At 35.6% G+C, this 19,925-nt stretch overlaps 1 protein-coding gene across 5 annotated transcripts in view; it reads left to right on the plus strand.

The window, feature by feature from the left end:
- TERT (telomerase reverse transcriptase) overlaps nucleotides 1-19,925 on the plus strand; it is a 34,724-nt gene that overhangs the window by 11,835 nt on the left and 2,964 nt on the right. For 2 of the 5 annotated variants that reach the window (XM_085318716.1, XM_085318717.1), the window contains exons 5-15: nucleotides 2,350-2,532; nucleotides 3,793-3,954; nucleotides 4,330-4,425; nucleotides 6,209-6,294; nucleotides 8,241-8,354; nucleotides 11,046-11,117; nucleotides 12,936-13,121; nucleotides 14,542-14,668; nucleotides 14,994-15,055; nucleotides 16,919-17,043; nucleotides 17,415-17,552. In XM_085318716.1, the coding sequence (XP_085174842.1) occupies nucleotides 2,350-2,532; nucleotides 3,793-3,954; nucleotides 4,330-4,425; nucleotides 6,209-6,294; nucleotides 8,241-8,354; nucleotides 11,046-11,117; nucleotides 12,936-13,121; nucleotides 14,542-14,668; nucleotides 14,994-15,055; nucleotides 16,919-17,043; nucleotides 17,415-17,552 (1,351 nt within the window). Of the gene's footprint in view, nucleotides 1-2,349; nucleotides 2,533-3,792; nucleotides 3,955-4,329; nucleotides 4,426-5,095; nucleotides 5,214-6,208; nucleotides 6,295-8,240; nucleotides 8,355-11,045; nucleotides 11,118-12,403; nucleotides 12,851-12,935; nucleotides 13,122-14,541; nucleotides 14,669-14,993; nucleotides 15,056-16,918; nucleotides 17,044-17,414; nucleotides 17,553-19,925 lie in introns of those variants that run through there. The other 3 variants (XM_085318715.1, XM_085318718.1, XM_085318719.1) reach the window with 3 other exon arrangements.

Raw genomic sequence — 19,925 nt, forward strand, 5'->3', positions numbered from 1 at the left:
TTTCCATGAGTATATTAATTGTTTTTTTTCTTAAGACTGCGTTGTGATCCCAGGCCCTATTTACCAGACATCATCCAAGAACTGCTCTGAAGTGATACTTTCTTTGTAGTCTTTCCATGGTTGTTGTGCTGTTGAATTTGGAAGTATGCACACAGTCATTTTGGAAACAGCTGCAGTGCTTTAAAGGTGTATTTGCTCCTGTAATAGATCTGGCACAAAGCATGAATGTGCTGAAGAAGGTGGAGGAGGTTCAAAGTCAGCAATGTTAGTGATTTCAGCTAACCTGCTGCATGGGAACTGAGAGGGGAATATCTGCATACCTAAAGGCAGGAGCAGTGGGCTCCTTTTCARTAGTGCTGATGAGCAACTGAGGACAGCGAAGTCTTCAGTTATTTATGAAAAGATCTCATCCATCTATTCTAGGAGAGCATTACAAAACATAGCTAATGATTTTCATAAATTCCATGAAGGACAAGGTGGCAGTGTTACATCTCTTCTCAGATAGTAGAATGAGAGAGGAAAGTGTATCATGCAAAATAATCACTTTATTATGGAAGTGTGCCTACTTGGCTTGTTTCTGCCATCACCTTTTGTTGTCCAGCTTGTTCCAGTTTTTCATCCTGAGCCATCTAGTTTCTCTCCTCTCTGGTTTCCTCTTAGCATTTAAATAATAGGAGGAAAGCCATCTTCATGTTCTGTCTGTGTCTGACAACACATCAAATTTTGGAATTTGGAAACCAATCTGGAATTTGGGGGCCAGCTTCTGTAGCTCTACAGTGGAATGTRTTCAGATGAATGGCAGAGAGAAATCTTCCCCAAATCCAGCTAATTAATTGATTCATGGGCAACTCAGGCTTTGTTCCAAAAAAGTGGTGGAATAAATCCAGTTCTGTGAGTTTATCTCCAAATCAATGCAGGTTTTGTTGTGTTCTAAAGATCTGTTTGTTTGACATCTTTCCTATCTTTTCATTTGAACCAGTATTATTCCCCCTCTTCCCCCTTTTTTTTTCCCAGTGTAAAGTCAAAAGCACTGTGAGGAAAGGGGTTTTTAAAAAGTAGGATTTGTTTGTGCATTRTAGATTTCTTTTTTTTAAATACACTCTGCAAAGATTTCAGCAGATCTTTAAATTTTTCAAGGATGTTCTTAGCTCTTTGGATTAGATCTGTTCTGAGGAGCTTGTAAGAAGCTGGAGGGAATTCCTTCTACTATTGAAACAAGGAGCCATTGTGAGTACTGCACATTCAGGTCTCTCTTTTTGGCTTAGCGCAAACCAGTCTTTGAGCTCTGAAGCCTCAATTGCCATGCTTTTATTGACTTCACCTGCTAACATCCTTATGGCTATCAGCTTTCGTGAAAAGAAATAATTTGATATCAAAGGAACCATCCTGGGATATTTAAGAAGGAAAGAAGAAAATTTTCTACTGACTATTACTTTGATCTTGCTACTTCTTTTTATCTTGGTGAGTTACATCTTTTCCTTTTGGGCTGGCTCAGTGATCAAAAACACTTGGCCAAATCAGCCAATCAATTAACAGAATTTCTTACCTTGTGAAGTTGGATCATGTTGTTTTACAGGCAGTGATACTCTAAAGTTTTTGATACATTTGAGTTTTGCCAGCTTTTCACTGAAAGCTGTAATGATTTAAGTGCAAAAATAAATATCCACAGATGAACTAGTATGCTTCCAAAGTTTGCAATTTCGGTTCATCCATGTCATGATCACAGTACTGCCATTGAGAGTAAGAGGAATCTTTTATTTTCCATTTATGTGTTTTGGAGGAGTTCATCAAAATTCTGAACTGATTGACATATATCTCAAGTTTGCCCTTTCATCATTCTTTTCTAGCTACATCTGGCAGCTTTTTTTCTTAAGGTGTTGACAGAGGAACATCTAGTTAATTAAGCTGCAAGATTTCACTTCTGCTGTACTTTACTATCACTGTAGCTGAGAGAGTTAAATCTTTGCAAAAATACCTACCTGTGATCCAGAGGCTCAGCTGATGACATGTGGTTTTATCCTAAGAAAAGTTACTTTGTAATTGGTAACAGTTTTATTTSCTGAAGTCCATCTATTAATGTCCTTAACTATCACTCCTTGATTTCAGAGATTTAAGCACAGAAAAAATTTTATCTGGGATTTAAATATACAAAAAAATCTCTGACACTTTTTGTCATCTTCCGTGTAGTCATTGAAGCTATACTCACACTTTCTGAAAGCTATAATTGACCAAAAATACAGTGTATATATATAAACTGGCTTTCATATTTCACCCAATTGTAAAATCTCTGTATTGTGCAGAACTTAATATTTTTCAACATACTTTGAGGGTTGTGCTTGGTCTCTTTAGGTTCATCACTACAATACTCAACTGAAAAATCTATTTAGCGTGTTAAATTACGAGCGGACTATAAACGCCAGTTTCCTGGGCTCGTCAGTGTTTGGGAAAGATGATATCTTCAAGATATGGAAGAAGTTTGTCACTAAGGTTCTCGAATCAGGTGATGAAATTCCTCATTTCTATTATGTCAAGGTATGTTTACTTCCTTTTTTCTTTCTTTTTTTTTTTTTAATTCCCTATGTTCAGACTAATTCCTCAGATAAACTTGTGAGGATATCTTTATAGCTATGAGCTAAATGCGTTATTTTTTTTCCAAAACCAGCTGTAGTGCATACCTAATAGTGGAATTCTGACTTTTTCTGCAGTTGTACTCCACTTCATTAGATTTCTCTCCTTTGTTCTCTCATGTGGTAGCTATTGCTTCTGCTCATGCACTTGATTTTTGCAATTACATTTACTTTGGTATAAGGATGGGACAAAAAATGTAAATTGAGGTGGGAGGGACAATTTTCCTGAAGAAAAAACATGAAAAACCTGATGTGAATTTGGATAAATACAGCATCTTTTGATAAATAGGTGGCTTCTAGCTCCATACTGTCTTTTTCTGTTGAAAATAGAACACCTGAACTCTAATATATCTTTATCTATTCAACAAGTTTCTTCTCCCACTTGAAAAACTTGAGTGCTTGTTACAACCCACAGTTAAAGAAATTTCTTCTTGAGGCTTATTTTTCAGTTAGGTCTAGTAGGCAACTTCTAGTGTATTAGCTCAGTTCATAAGTCTGTGTTGTGGGGCTCCCCTCCTATGCTTTGTCTATCAGTTTATGCCCTGCCTGCAGTTACTTTCAGTGATTGTCTCATTATCTTTCAAGCCAAAGAATCCTGTCATTTACACAGTTCTTGTAATTCAAAACCATCTGAAGAAGCAACAGCTTTACAATCAGAAGAGTAAAAGAAAAGTAAAACATCTTTTACAGCTTTGGAAAAAAATGGATTTCATCTTCATCATCCTAAGATGAAGTCCATCATCCTAAGAGGAAGTTTCTTAAAGAGTCAGCCAAACATACAAAAAACAATAGCAATAAACTTCAGTTAAATGATTGAAACTTATACGTTAGATTAAAAGTTGCTTGTGCAGCTTTCAGTATACTACTTTGATGTTTACTAGTATTCATTAGTACTTAATCATGAGAATAGGTGCTATAAAGCACAGATGGCAGTGGAGATTGCTGTACCCTCAATAATAAAAACTATGCTAAAACTGATAGTTTGGAGATCACTACTTGCAAGAGAAAACTGYTCATTGAGTGAGGAAATAGCTTTTGTGCAGGTGAGCAATGAATCTTTCTATTTTGTACCAAATTGGACCAGATGATGCAATAATTTACCTTTCAGCTTTGTTTTCRTAGTACAAGAGTGTTTACAATAATACTGATGTTTCTTCTATTTCAGACCGATGTGTCCAGGGCTTATGATACAATTCCTCACAATAAACTTGTGGAAGTGATTTCACAGATCTTAAAACCTGAGAAAAGAACCATCTACTGCATACGACGATATGCAATGATTAAGATTACTGCAAGTGGAAAAGCCAGGAAGTTCTATAAGATACATGTATGATTTGCTCATTTCTCCTCCTTGATGGTGATATTTTTCTATTCAGAGAATATATTTGTTTATAGGATGGTGGGTGGTTTTTTGTTTTTGTTTGTTTTTTTAATCTCAGTTTGAATTTGGTAATTACTTTAAGACTTCAGCTGTTTTCTGGAGGGGGACAAAGCTACTTTTTCCTCTGCAGTGTTAGCAAGAACAAAAATTAGTCATAAGTATACTGTGGACACAAATACATGAGGGACAATTTTCACTTTAGTAAATTTTTTTGGATTAAAATAAAAGAAAACCTGACCCTTTGACYTTCTCTGAATAAAAAAGTCTAGTACTGAATTTTCTATTGCTTTTGTCATTTATTTCTTTACACTTACTATACAGGTTTCTACTTTCAAGGACTTTATGCCAGACATGAAACAGTTTGTGTCTCAACTTCAGGAGAGTGACTCATTGCAAAATGCAATAATAGTTGAACAGGTAAATATTAGGAGACTTCTTTTCAGTTGAAAAAGAAAGCTACATAGGAAGTAGAGGAGGATTGGGGTTTCATTTTTTAATGAATATGCATAATTATAAGGTGATAGCACTTCTGTCTGGGTGTTAACCAACACCTTCTGTAATAAGATTTTTATTGTCTCTTCTTTGGTGTTTGTAGCAGACTTTTTTAATGTTCAATGAAATGAGTACCCCAGGAAAGATTTTTGTGAAAATATCCTTCTAAACTTTTTCTAGATTTTCCCTCTAGTGTCTGACTTTCACTTGAGCCAGTATTTCTTTTTGAATATTTACTAATGAATTTTATTATGTGTTGCAACAGTTCTCAAGTGAGAAGTTAACCGCATAGTAAGGAATGCATGTTATCTCCAAATGCAAAGAAGTAAGAATGTAAAAAAATGTATTCTAAGCTAAGTAACTAAGGAAATAAGGCATCTTGAATAGCAAACTGCACTGAATATAAAAATTGCTTTTAAAAAATCAGATTATTTTAATGATTACCTGCCAAGGTTGGTAAGAATAAACTCTTCTTTAGAAGAGTTAAAATGCAATACAAAACATCATTAGCTCTTGTGCTGTGCTCTAAAGAGATTGCCCACTGTCTAAATTAAAGTATGACTAAAACTGATTCTTTTTTAAAATCCCCAAACAGCACCTTTTGTTAGAAGAAGCAAGCATCCTTTGTTCGAATTCTTGTGCTTCAGAGAACTGTATTCATTCCAAACGATTGTTCTCAAGACTTCCTTATACAGGAAGCATGATAGAGAAAGGTATGAAAGTAGATGATATACCCAGTCAGTTCCTTAATATGTCTTACTGCTTGGCATCGTGGTAATCCGTGCATACCAACCTATAAGCTTGCTGAGCCACAGATGAACAGAAATTCTCAGATATCTTCTCATAGTGTACTACTATTATTTTTTTTTCTTTTTTTTTTTCTTCATTCACTTGCAAGTGGAAGTAGGATAACTTTTACTTCTATCATACAAGAAGATGATCTTGTATATCTATGGACAAAAGAATAGAAGATAAAGAAGGGATGATGCACAATTCCAGGATTCTGCAAAGTGCAGAGACCCTATTGAGTATGTGGATGAAAGTTAAAACCAGCTGATACTGCGTATGCAGATTTTTGTTCTTTTTTTTCTTTTCCATTGGACATCTAATTTAGATGATTAGGCTAGGTATTATATGAACAGCAGCATTCTGTTTCACTATATTTTTAATTTTTAGAATGATYGTCATTTAAAACATGTCATTGGTAAGGGATTTAAACTACTCTTAAATGAGATTTTATCACAAATATTGTTCATAAATATTGAGTAGAGAGTCACACAGGCAATCACTGATAGTATGGGGTAAGGATGTGGAATGTGTTTTTGTGGCAGAACTGATGGGTGAGTATCTTTTATACTTGGGAATTACAAAGAACATGACAGATGCAAAAACTGTCCTATAAAGTAGAAAGTGAACAAAAGGAGGAGGTGTAAGTTGTGATAATCCAATCTATCCTTTATAATTTATATGTGTTACAATCCAGTCTCTCCAACCTCTCCATCATTCTGTATTTGTTGAGTGTGAGAAGCTTTTTAGTGTGTATATTCAGTTCTTGATTTTAAGTCTTTGTTCCCTCACTAGAGGTTTGAAATATTACACATCTTTACTTTCCAGAAAAGTTTCTGTGTATCTTTCAGTTTATAGCAAATTTTCAGTTTCAGTACATTTGTTAAAGTACAAACCTTGTTTTGTTTTGTCCTGTTTTTAGAGCTTATCTTTTAATGAGACAAGTTCCAGTCTGTTTACTTTTTTTCTGCAAATGTTACATAACAACATCCTGGAGATTGGGCGCAGGTAAAAAAAAAAAAAAAAAAGGAAAAAAGGAAAAAGAAACTAGTTTCTGTATATATAATGTTTTTTGCTGCATTTAAGCAGAATACTTTGGCTTAGGAAACTTGTTAGCTGTCTTTCAAAGATTTTCCCTCATGTTAATTTGAAATTTGTTTATAATTTTATTTAGTTTCAGTTTTATAAAAGCATGAATCATTTGGAATCAAATTTCATAAATTTTCTGTTTCTCACYTGGATGCTATTAGTTATATTTAAAACTGAGGATGTAGTTTGGAAGAAAGATACCTAAAAGTGTGGAGATTCACTGTAGTGACCAGAGTAAGATAACATTCAGGCAGTTGTGCAAAAGCCTTATGTGTCACTTCAGTGTAGTACAAAACTAACTCTTCTTTTCTGCTTGGTCTTTGGGAGGGGGGAATACTGAAAATTGATTTAGTAAATAAATACTCTTAAGTGACGTTTTTCAAAAATCATCATAAATAATCCCAGCTTGATCAAAAGTCTGGAARAAGTAATATTACAGCTAGAAAAATTTGCAGATGACTCAAAACATTGATAAGACCACTTCTAGAATGTAGTCTGTGGTCTTGGTGTCCACGGTTTTCTGTAACTTTGGTCTTTTTAATTTCACTAAACCGGTAATAATAAAATGGACATTGTAATACAGCATCTCCTCTTTGATGGAGTATTGTGAAAATAGTTCACATATGTTTTGTGAAGCATTCTCGCTCTGTTGCTACTGGCATAGAAAAATCCATGAGATAATTGGGAACTCTAGTAGCATGCCTAGACGTGATATATTAGTATGTGTGGACTCAGTGGCTTTATACAACTCATAAGATGAAAGAGATACTGAGGAATGTCACTCTGGCTATGTCTGTATGAATTCTGTGCAGCTATGGGAAACAAATCAAGGTSTACACTTTTGCAAGATGATGATTGGCAACTTCAGTGAACTTCTTGGGGACTTTGAGTATAAATACTAGTAATAAATAGCAAGTGCCAAGAGTTAACATTTCACAGTATGCTAGTGGTTTTTTCCTCATTAGAAGTAAGTTATTTTCATGCCTGAGCAGTTAAATTGTGATTCACAGTAAAGCAYGCAAAAAATAGCTGAGATGTATAAAACCAGATCACATGCTTCATTAGACTAAGCTGTCAGGGATTTCCCTAAATGAATAGTAATATTTATTTGTGGAAAAAAATAAACAGGAAGATGTTTCCCTTGGCCAGATAATGCTATACTACTAGAAATAGAGAATAAATACTTCAAACAGCCCACTTTAAATTTCATATAGTTAAACAACTTTACTCTTATTTGCGAAACTGAAAGAACTTTTTCAGAAAAATAAGCAGGATATGATAATGGTTAATATTTATATTTGAATTTAATGTGAAAGTCTGCAATTTCTGAGAAAAGTTAAAACTATTTCACTTCAAAACCTGCCTGAGTTAAATTCCTGATGTAGATGTACAGTATGAGCTTCACCCTATGGATTTTTTAGTGAACACTTTCTTAGAGCCTCTTAGATAATAATCAACATTGTAGTTGCAAAGATTTTTCCTTTGTATTGCATGTTTCTTCTACAAAGCTTTTTTTTTTTAAAAAAAAAAAAAAACTAAGGTGAGACGTAAGGAATTACAGAGCCACATGTCACCTGAGTTTTGTAACCCCTCTATGAAGAAAGAAAGGAATTGGATTTGAGATCGGTTATAAGATTGTTTCATTTAATGATAGTTTTTTACTGGAGTTTGTTAATAGGAAAATGTACAGGAAAGCAAAAACATAWTTAAGTCAAGGTTAATTAGCAGGTTTCTAAGCATATTTCTTACTGAAACAAACATGTTATGCTTAAAAAAAGATTAAGTAAATGTTTAATGGCTATTGGAATTTTCTTATTGCCTGTTTTGATTTTTGGTGAGGGTTGTTTATTTTTGTTCTTTACTAGGTATTACTTACAGTGCTGTGGAATTCCACAAGGCTCCATTTTGTCAACCTTGCTTTGCAGTTTATGTTATGGAGACATGGAAAACAAATTGCTCTGTGGCATACAGCAGGATGGGTAGGGTGATTTAGATGTTTTATTTTCATGCGCTCTGTTATATTTTGCATACTGTTTTTCAGAATGCTGCTAGATCTGTTTATAAACATCAACACAAAAGAACAACCTGTGAACACTTTTTTTGTGATATGGAAGGTTCATCTTTTTCCAGGTTTTTCAAAATTCAGTGTTCTCCCTTAATGTTAGCTGCAACTGAAGGTAATAAAGGATTGCTGATTTGGGACAAAAACTTAAATTTGCAAGAAGTAGAATGTAACAGTCAAAGCATGCTTTAACCCTATACAGCATTTCTTTGACATTTAAATAGTTGAATGCTCAATCCTGTATTTTGGGTTTCAGTCTTGCTGTACACCAAGGCCAAAGTTCTACAGAATATTTTCACATTCTTCAGTTCCTGTGAAAATAAAAATGTGTGTCTAATTGTTGTAGAACTTGTGCAACAATTAAACAAAACTTCATTTTATTTCATTAATCTAGCTCTGTTAATGTGGCAATCACCACTTCAGATCACTGGTAAAACAGTCATGTATGATATTGTCTTGATTGTCTTCATCATCCTTGCTTTATGGCAGAATGCGGGAATCTCAAATTAGTTTCAAAGTATATGTTTTTTTTTTCCTAACTTTAATTTTGAATTTTAAGGATTTACAACTCTCCATTAGGAGTGTTGATTAGACCTCTGAAGCTTCAGTGTTGCTATAATCATTACTATGGGGGGAATTTCCTTAGTTGCCATAAGATTGGGAAGAAAAATGCTGAGAGGGAGCTTTTCTAGATATGTGGGGGGATGCTTCAATAATATATACCTCTAGGTTTTAATTGGGCTGTTTTTCCTTAGAAAGTTAACAAGCTTAGACTTCCAGGTTTTTAATCAAGAGCATAGTGTTTAGTGATGCTGTAACATGTCTGACAATATCTTGAACACCTAACGCATTTATGGTTCTGACACCAACACTGTGATCCTTCGTCCTCAGCCAAGACAGGATGTTCATTATAGGCTTCCTAAAACTCCAGGCTCCTGCCTCAGGGCCTTCTACTTCATCATCTGCAAATCTTAACACTTTTATCAAGGTCACATATTTGTTGTGTATTTCTTTACAAGGCACACTGCTTTTTATTAGAAGCCCTGCATGCTTCTTGGTACAACTTCAAAGACTTTGGGCCCTGTTTGTGCTTGTTTCTTAGGAGTTCTGCAGAAAGCTAGCCTGGTGAAAGCTCTACTTTTTCATTAGACATAGAATTTGAGTTCCCTTTTTGCCTCCACATGAATTGGTCCTCGCTTGAATCCCAGATTAGGATCTTTAGGCATAAGCAGACATCAATAAGACTCTTGCAGTTTGTCCCTGCTCACGTATCTCCCTCCATTACTGTGAATTCTCTCCTAAGAAAGATAAGAGAAACTAAATGTGTAGGGGCACTCATCCATCTAGTGTCTCATCCTCAGAAGCTCACTGGATAATGAGAATCACAATTCTAGATACCCTCCTTCTACACAAACAGTATAATTCTCATAGGCCTTAGAATGCTATTAAATGCATCTTTTAATGTTAGGCTGTTTTGGAGGGATTTTCCCCTCTTTTTTGGATCTCTTGGGTTCTTACTAGTCCCTGTAAATTACAGTATGAGTTACAGTAAAAGTTATCCTACCAAGTGTTGCAAGAGTTGATGGATCATAGGTTGTTATCTTGCTATATAAATCAGCTTCTTGAAAGAGTGAGCCAAGCATATCCTATGGAGAATGTGGGTGTCCAAACTATTTGTTCCATGATACGGGCTCTGGTAAAGATACTAGAGATTTCCAGCTGGAATTCCCCAAGAAAACTTCCATTTTAAAGCTCAGTTGCAGGAACTGTGATGATGCAGGTCTAAATAGCCATCCACTTCTTTCAAGGAATGKTTTTTTTTATACATCCTGAAATGGCAAAATTATGATTCAGAAGAATACRTTTTTTGTGTAACAGCTGTTTTTGTAGGAGTTTAGAGCAGATTTTAGGATGTCACTTAGGTGTATGTTCTGTGATTTTTGGCATTTTCATTTGGCCTCTTAAGTCAACCATTTGGACTCCTAAGCAGCTGTTGATTTGACTGAACAAAGGTGCAGCTGATTTGGTGATAGGGAAGGTATAGTCCTRTTTGGAAGGGAAGGTTGGTCTGGATGATCTATTAGGCAAGACTTCTCACACAGATATAGGTAAACTTTAGTAGGCATTTTTTCTATGGAAAAAGGAAATTCTAGCCTTTACAATAGTGGACTTCAGCCTGAGTGTTTTATGTTCAAGTTACAGCTTCACAAATAAGCTGCTTCATGATAATCCAAGATACAGAGTTATAGTACATCAAGTGTCTGGTATCTGCATGTGTATCTGGTGCTATATCACCTATGCTTTCCTTGTGAACAAAGATACTACAAATTCTCAAGTGTAAAATCCTGCCTCTAAAAAGCTACTGTGGAGTAGCTTGTGTGCTGTAAGTTCCTGTATTGCTTCATGTAGCCAGCTCCTCTGCTTCCTTTTTTATGATTATTTTTTTTTTCCTTCATGAAACCTGTCTGAGGTGATATTGGCCTCTACCTTCTTGAAAATTAAAACAAATAGATACATTATTAGGAATGTCCTCACTCTCAGGGAAATAACAAAGATTTGAAAGGATTATATATCAAGCAATTTATCTTAAGTTTCTTCTTGATTCCAGAGTCCTAATACGTCTAATTGATGATTTCTTGCTGATTACACCACACTTAACGCAGGCAAGAACTTTTCTGAGGTATGCTATTAAATGCACAATCTTTAAAGTAATAAGTATTAACACCTTTTAGTGTGTTCTGTTTGATCTCCTTCACACCTATGCATATAGGAATGTTTGGTCTATGGATTAATAACCAAGGGCTGGTTTTGGAGTCCTCTCTAGTAGCCTGTAACTCAGAATCCAAACAGCTGTGTTCTTGACAAGCAACCAACCATCCATTGCATCTGAGATGGTGGATTGCTGAGATTTAAAGTAGGGATCTAGCTGCTGACCTTGATGGAGCTTATGGCAACAATTACTAATGTACTCTAAGCCAGAGTAGCTGACAGTTGTCTTTTATGACCATTTTCCCTCAAAGTTTCAAAATGTTTTAGTTACGTTCTTAAAATGTTTTTATTGGGCAGACATTCTGCAACCTTCATTCCTGGTGAAATAATGCAATTTTTCTCTGATCCAATAATGATCAGAAAATTCTTAGCAATAATACTCTGGGGTGAATATCTGAAGATACTGGTAAAATGGTAGCATGTAACTCTCAGAACTTTTCAAAGAGTAATTTTTCAGAGTGCTTCAGGGTTGCTTTATTATTATTATTATTATTATTTAAATTGGGTACCCCAAGAGGTTCCTTACTACTGTGGAAATTAATGTATGTTACAGTCAGCATCCAAGAAGAATAAGGGTTGTGCTGATGCCAAGAGCAGTTYTAAGGATCCAGTGAGCGAAGTCTTGAAAAATATCTTAGCATCTGCAATGTGGTCAGCTGCAGCATGCTTTTCATAATCAGAAAGATGCAGTGCTATTGTGACCCTGAGAGGTCATGGGAGTCAAAGTGGGATAGTGTTTCCTGAAGATCTTATTTCCTCCCATTAAGAAACTGAGGGCAAATATCTAAAGATGTTTGTATCTGTGGTTCTGGAGCTGATGAATCATTTGACTTAAGTCACTGAGGACATCAGTAAACTGAGGATACCTCAAAATGTCTGTCTCTGTAACATCTTTTCAATACAATGTAATTTGTGATAGTATTGCAGATATTCTCCTACTTGTCCTTTGAAGTTACCAGCATCTTCATGCTCTATATCAACTTTGCACTAACTGGTGGACAAGTAACCCCTTTTTTGCAAATTGTTCAGATCTGTTTAGAGGTCCTACAAATTATCTACTGCCAATGGAATAGTAGCAGTTTTTCTAATGTAGTGTCAGAATTGAGGGTCTTGTAGGATTTATTCCAGGAAGCAACATTATGACTATTACTCCATTATAATAAAAAAGAGGCTCCCTTTCCTCTCTTCCTTTAAAAGCCTGAAACCTGCACATAAATAAATCACCAAATAAGAAAATCTACTGCTTGTTCAAGAGATGACACTGCTGATTCAGCATGTGGTAGGTGATTAAAAGGCATGCTGTCAATGAAGAGATACTCGGGAAAAACCTTGTGGAAAAAATTCCAGGTTTTTCACCAGATAAATGAGGCTCCTGTTATCTGGAATCTCTCGGTTTTAGTCAGCTTTCCAAAACAAAAACTTTTGACCTCAATGGTTTCTGTGAGGTGATTTATGCAACTTGAATCTCTAGTGTTTCATGGTTTAACTTCTCCTTTTGCCTTAATATGTAAAAGCTTTTCTTCTCACTTAGGATATGCTTAAGTTTTTTATTTATTTATTTTATCTCCAATATTGTCAGCTTTTGGTATTTCTAGCTGTGTATATTTACCTAAAGGGCTGGGCATAGTTTCCTGTATTCTTGGGTTTCTGTCCTTTATTTATGTAAAATCATATGTTTCTTGGGTTGGYAGGGGAGGGGGGCTAGGCTAACTGTTTATATTTGTTTTAGGACTCTAGCAACAGGTATTCCTGAATATGGCTTTTTAATAAACCCTAGTAAGACAGTCGTGAATTTTCCTGTTGATGATATCCCAGGATGTTCCAAATTTAAACAGCTGCCAGATTGTCGTTTGATCCCATGGTGTGGTTTATTATTAGATATACAGACACTTGAGGTTTACTGCGATTACTCCAGGTAAATAGAGTTGTATACTCCAGCATAAGCTTTACAGTATGTGATGCACTATGTGAGAAGTGCAAGGCTGTCCTGTGAATGATGTAGTTGAATTCACTGCAAAATAAATTTTACAATTCTGCCTCTTAGGCAGCAATCTAAACATCTTCTTCTGCTATGCAACCTGCCTTTAGCTTTGTTCCATCCCAGGGGAATGTACATGCCATTAACCTCATCAAATGTGACATGAGTTGCTAGTGACTAGAAGTCTCATAYCATGTGATGAATACCTGGTTTCTGAGAAACTTTTATGATCACCTCAGTCCAATTTCTTTCACTGCTATACACTGTATCACTGAATCTAGTACCATAATCTCAGAATGATTAATGTGATTATATACTTTATATACCTTAACATAGGCAGCAATGATTAAATGAAATGCAGATTGAGACTAATTTTGTATAGAATAGGGGAGCTAGTAATCCTGCCAGTGTCAGAGGTGGTCCCTCTGCTACATTTCACATCTGAAATGTGTGTGTGTGKGGGGGGGGGGAAGTAATCAGTGTTGCTAATGTAAAGAGATGTTAAGTACCCAGAACAGTCTAATTGGAGCAATGTGATCTCAGGACAGAAAAACATATCCTGCTGGAGTTTCATAGGTCACTTGCATGGAATCCTAAATATTTCTGAAAGGTTAACAAAGAAGTGTTTAAACTGAATGTCGCTGTGACTTTGACCATGCTTAGTATAAACAGCTTAAGAAGGAAATAGGAAGAGGTTTCCTCTCACTGGAGGGCAAAATTCTTCAGTAGTTTTCTAAAAAATAAAAAGCTTGGACAATTTATGAAAAACATTTCCGTAACATGATTTTCCATACTAAAATTAACAGCTAAATATATATTTTCACTTGTTATGCTTATAAAACAAACAATTTACGTATATGAGGAGATTACTGTTACTAGCCTAGAAGACGCTTGCCGAACCCCAGGAATGCTTGTTACAAGAGCCTCTTTGCTTTGGATAAGCTAGACTTAAGTAATTGCAGTGCAAAGTTTGTTGGGCCAAGGTGAACTGAGGTGATTTCCAGCCTAAGCTCCTCTGTTGCGTGGGTTACTGACTATAAGCAGATCATTGCTGGAGTTAGTAATAATGGTCTGGCTGGACCACATATTTTAGAAAAGCATACAGTTTGTTTAAAGTTTTTGACGAGGTGAATTATTCAGCCCTGAGGTACTGAAGTCATTCCTGTAGCTAATTGTTTCAATACTACAAGGTCTAGAAGGTTTCTAATTTGTATTTGGTTGCAGTCATCTTTTAGCTACTGGCTCGTAGATTTAGCAAGTAATCTCTGTAACATCAGAAGTTAAATAAAGATTAATTTACAGAATTCACCTTAGTCTAGTAGCCTATGGAGTTTAACTATTTTTTTTTTCTTTCCAGTTATACTGGTACTTCTATCAGATCAAGTCTTTCCTTCAATTCAAGTAGAACAGCTGGGAAAAACATGAAATGCAAACTGATCACAGTCCTCAAACTGAAATGCCATTGTTTATTTCTTGATTTACAGGTGGGAATATATAAAAGGATGTTTAGGAATATGACGATTAGTGATAAAGAGCATTAGAACTACTTTGAGTTCTAACATAAAAGTTAATTTTAAAAGATCGAGCATATCTTGGAAATACTGACATCAACTAAGATATGGGATATCAGCACGTTCCAGAACCGAGTTTTCAAAGTATTGTTACTTATATACATAACAAAAATCTTTGAAGTATAGCATAAAATGCAATTTATCTCTTGATCATCTTATGCTGTTGGACTTGAACAAAGCGCGGTTGGTGCTGGTGACAGTGAAATAATTCTATAGCTTTCTTTCTGTTCTATTCTAGATCAACAGCCTTAGAACAGTTTTCATTAACATCTATAAGATATTTTTACTTCAAGCTTACAGGTAGGTCACTGTCTTTTATAGTAACTCTGAATGTTTCCGAGTTATTGTGTCCACATGGAGGAGCTATGGATTTGCAAACAGTATGCCGTAAATATGTGCAGTGGTAAATTGTAATGTCAGATTACTCTTGTTTCGAGACTATTCTTACATAATATTGTATAATTCAAGATACAGCATTATATTGCTGTTTATATTTAAGTGACACTTTGATTAATGGATTTTTAATATTTTTAATATTTTTGGATATTTATAGCTGACTTCAAGAAAAGCAGCGTCTTTTGCTCTGGAATGATGACCAGAAAGCTAATCACTTATTAACCAATGTATATTTAGAACTTTGTATCTATTAAAATCATATRGAACTTTGACCTGGATTACTTTGCTTTAACTGAGGTATCATTCCTCCAAGTTAGTTTCTTAACTGCTGATAACTTCTTACTTGCTTCATAGCTAGTAAAGTCTGGATGTTTTTTGTGAGAATTTTCTTGAAATGAATGTTTTGATCAGGGAATCAAAACTGATAAGCAGATTGGGAAGATATTTTAATATCTGTGCATCAAAAACTTTGTATGATTAGAGTACCAAGTAGGGTAGAAAGACCCCATCAATAAAAATTAGTATAAAACCAAGTCTTACAGGTCTAAAACTACTCTTTCAAACTTTTTCTGATGGATGCTTGATGTCATTACCTGATGATTATTGTATAAGCCCTTTTTAGTTCCATACAATCTGAGCGATAACAACATGAGATAATAGGCATGCGGTTATTGTACTCCTAACATTTCCTATTTAGGCTTATCAATTATTTCCAAATGCCAGAAAATAAAAAGGTCTTTTCTTATTTTGTCTCATTTGTGACTCAAATCATGATCTGTTAGGAGGTTTTGGGATTTGGGGTTTTATTTTTTTCTATTTTTTTTAAATGGTAGGAGATTTAAGATGATGCATATTTATGTTCTGTGATGTACTTGTTAGGAAGTGAAATTTTAGTTCTGCTCTTAAATTCACCTTGGTCTGGATTCACCCAATTTGTATCYCATGCCTTCAAAACTCTTTTTTAAAATCTTTGTGTTGTGGGTGACTTCTGATTCTCCCTCCCTCCTCACTGTGATACGTTTGCTTTTATAACACCGTTCTTACTCTTCCAAAGATCTTTATTATGTTAGTATACACATACAAAGCCATTCATTGTGCTAGCAGCAGACAAACCACTAATTCAATCAGTGTTTTATGATCCAGTGCAGTAATTATGTTTATACTTTTAATATTTTAAAGTAACCACTTCAAATTCAATTTTTGCTCTATTAATAAACTATGTACGTATATACATTTTTGAGTAATTAGAATGAAAATCAGTTTTTGTAATTGAGTATGTTCATCATAAGGAGGGTTGTAATGCCAGATTCTGAAGCAAACAATAGCCAACAGTTTTAAAATATGTCAATAAAGAGAGATAGGGGAGAATATAATATAAATCATTTGCATAGAATTGGTCTCCAGTTAGACAAGAGTGGGAATCTTGGCCTGTGGAACACCAGATCGTTTGGAGGTCTGCCCACCTGAAGAGCAGAGGTTTTCTTTCTTTCCATTGCACTCTCTCTCATGTGCATAATCTCTGGTTTAGTAGTCTGTGACATGGAATCAGTGAGGGACTGTAACTTTCCAAGAGCGTATCTTCAAAAGAGATTTAAAAAGAAAGTTGCTATGCATCTGAGACTCAGTAAGTATGTATTTAGGAGAGGTGTCATATAGCTGGAGGCTGTTTGATGCTTTTAAATTTTGTGTAGTGCCTAAGGTATGAAATTGTACTTTCACTCTAAGTTGCAGATGACTTGTGATTAAATAGGTTCTTTTTATGAACAGGTTCCATGCATGTGTTCTCCAACTTCCATTTAACCAGCAAGTTAGAAACAATCCTTATTTCTTCCTAAGGATTATCTCTGAAACTGCATCATGCTGCTATTCTATCCTGAAAGCCAAAAATGCAGGTATAGTATATTAATGGCAATGAAATAACATAAATTCTCCTTTTTTAAAAAAAATAAATAAATGTCTAGTCAGATCATGTTATGCTGAGATAAAGAACCGGAATAAAAAATACAGAGTGGATAGTAGGATCACACTTAGTGGTGTGGTTTTTATTTTTATTATTTCTTTTTCCCTTAAACTCCACTCCCTGAAAATATTAAAATGTTTCAGGCTTTCTTTTTTAATTGCCTGGTCCTTAAAGACTTTGTTGAATGTGTATACTTTAAGTAAAAAAAAGTCTTGGAGTGAGTTTACAGAAAGTGGGGAGGGAACATGCATACTTCTGAATACACATCATTTCAATAACAGCGTCTTTCTGTTCCATCTGTAGGGATTCCTCTAGGTAACAAAGGTGCAACTGGTGCATTTCCATATGAGGCAGCAGAATGGCTTTGCTATCATGCCTTCATTGTCAAACTGGCAAAGCATAAGGTTGTTTACAAATGCCTACTTAAGCCCTTAAAAATATGTAAGTATTCAATTACTTTTACAGTTTAAAATATGATTAGTTCTAATAAAACTAAATTCAAAGAATTTTTCTGTTTTCATAAAGCATTTTTTTGAAAACATATGGTAATATGTTAATAAAATACTAATATCGATCAACTCCACTTATGCTTAAGTAGACAAAGTAAAATGGTGTGTTATTTCAGCATTGCATGTTCTATAGCGTTGTTCAACCTAAGGGACAGTTACTGTTATTTGACACTCAGTAAGCTTGTACAGTTCAAAAAAGCTTAGTATACTTGGGTTAATCATGTAAACATTCTCAACAGYTTGAATTAAATGAAAAATGAATGTTTAGATTTCTATTTAAAAAATGGAGAGCAGCTGGCAATTAAATACTTTCCTCCTGCAACGTAAACTCTTACCAGAAAAAAAAGTGACAGTGAGGACTACTGTCTTTGAGACAGAAGCATTCTGTGTGTTTTATCACAATCAAATTGAGTGTGTTGGCAAGTTTCTTTGACTCTCCACTCAGTGAAAAAAAGCTCTCAGTGTACCAGGTTGGCCTCTGGGTGACTCTCTGTCCTGATCAAGATGTGTGGTTTGATCCTAGACCAGCCATGGAAATCATAGAAATTTGGATTCTGAGATATTAAAAGTGAACATCAGTAGCTTTTTCTTAAGAGGTCAGTACTACTCTTGAATTTAGTCCCAGTGAGGACCAGATGCAGGAACTGCTGCAAAGTTCTTCAGCACTGACTGAGTAATTAAGCACTTTAAATAAGATTTTACTTGGGCTTATTCTATAACCCAAATTCTTCAGTCTGGTTCCAGAGTAACCCCTATTGGATTTGTACAAGCATCACCAGCTTGGTACCAGGGCTAAAACACAGTGCACTGAAAAGAAAGCAGTTCTRTTTCTGAAAATAAGCTCGCACTTCCTGTATGAAAGGCCTACAGAAGAAGCCAGAGTGCACACAGTTGTCTTTTGGTAGGGCAGTGTGAGTGTGAACACTGGAACATTTCTTACGGAAACAAGCTGATTGCTGGGATTGTAGTAAGCTCATTCCTGACAGACATAAATATGTCCTCTGAACTTCCTCTAATGAGCAGAACTCTAGTGGCCTCTCACAGAGAATTATTCAATGATGCCAAAAACAGGGGCACATTTTATGCTTGCTGCTACTGAGAAAGCAGTTCTGTTCAGCCCTTCTAGACACAGGGAGAGAAGCAGGYCAGGCTCCCAATGGGAAGGAAGTAGCTACTTGCTAAATATAAAGAGGTAAAACTGGAACATTGAGAAGAGACTGCACTAGTTAAACTCTGTAGGATAACTGCTTCTGAGAGCCATGTCAATTYTCTAAGATCCATATGGAGTCTGCATCTGAGTTTCCACCTCTAGTGCTGAGGGTCTTGCTCTGAAAAATTTTGAGGGAGCATGGTCCAAGTTGAAGCTCCTCCATCTTCTGTATGTCCTTTGCTGTTGTGACTGACAATATATTCAGGGCATAGCTGTAGCCCCAGAAAGCTCTACTATTCAGCAGATTTTTTTTGTATGTGTGTATGTACCTTAAAACCAGAGTCTGTGCTGTTTATATCACCATGACTTCTAGGGGGAATAGATTAGGAAGTGGGAGTTGAAATCTTTCCTAGTTTGAGTAATGAAATGTTTTCTCTATATATGAGGTTCCATTAGGTTCTTTCTTTTGTACTAGCCCAGCCCAGCTATTTGCGTATCTGCAATGCTAACCACAAAACTTGTGTGGTCCAGATCTAACTCTGTATGTGCAGTTCCCTACCCAAGAGGGGAAAGTTGGCCTTCTGTCAGCWGGATCCTCTAGCAAGAATGCCCTTTGCAGAAATTGAATAACCTAATTTACTAAATTTTGGGGGAGAACTGTTTGGGGGAGAACTGTTTGCATTGTACTTTTGTATCATGGAGGTGGGCCAGGGAAGATCCAAAGAAGAGTTAAAAGTGAGGAGCTCTTTGTATTGAAAGAATTTCTCTTTGATCCTCTGGATTTCAAGAGAGATGTCTATGCGGCTAGGAAGACCTGGACACTGTTCTCTGGCACTTTGGCCAAGCGGTATATTACGTGCATCAACTGTGCAGTGCACATCAAGTGTGTTAGTCTAGGTTTTCGCTTGGAGATGTAACATCATTTTAGGTGTGAGCCTTCTTCTCAGCATAGCGTGTCTGAAATGCAAGGGCTGTGTTGCAGCCCATCCAAGAGGTCTTTTCATAGTATGAAGTTAAGTGTATGGGGTGTATGCTGAGGGAACAGCATGGAAGGCCTGTGGGGATGTTTGCTACGAAGGCTTCAAGAGTAACTCTGAAGGAGTATAATATGGAGGAAGCCAAATCTTATGGAGGTTTTTTCTTTATGCTTCATGT

This window comes from Rhea americana, unplaced genomic scaffold (genome assembly GCF_003343005.1).
Source record: "Rhea americana isolate MKP2758 unplaced genomic scaffold, rheAme1 scaffold_55, whole genome shotgun sequence".
In the NCBI taxonomy this organism is placed as follows: domain Eukaryota; kingdom Metazoa; phylum Chordata; class Aves; order Rheiformes; family Rheidae; genus Rhea; species Rhea americana.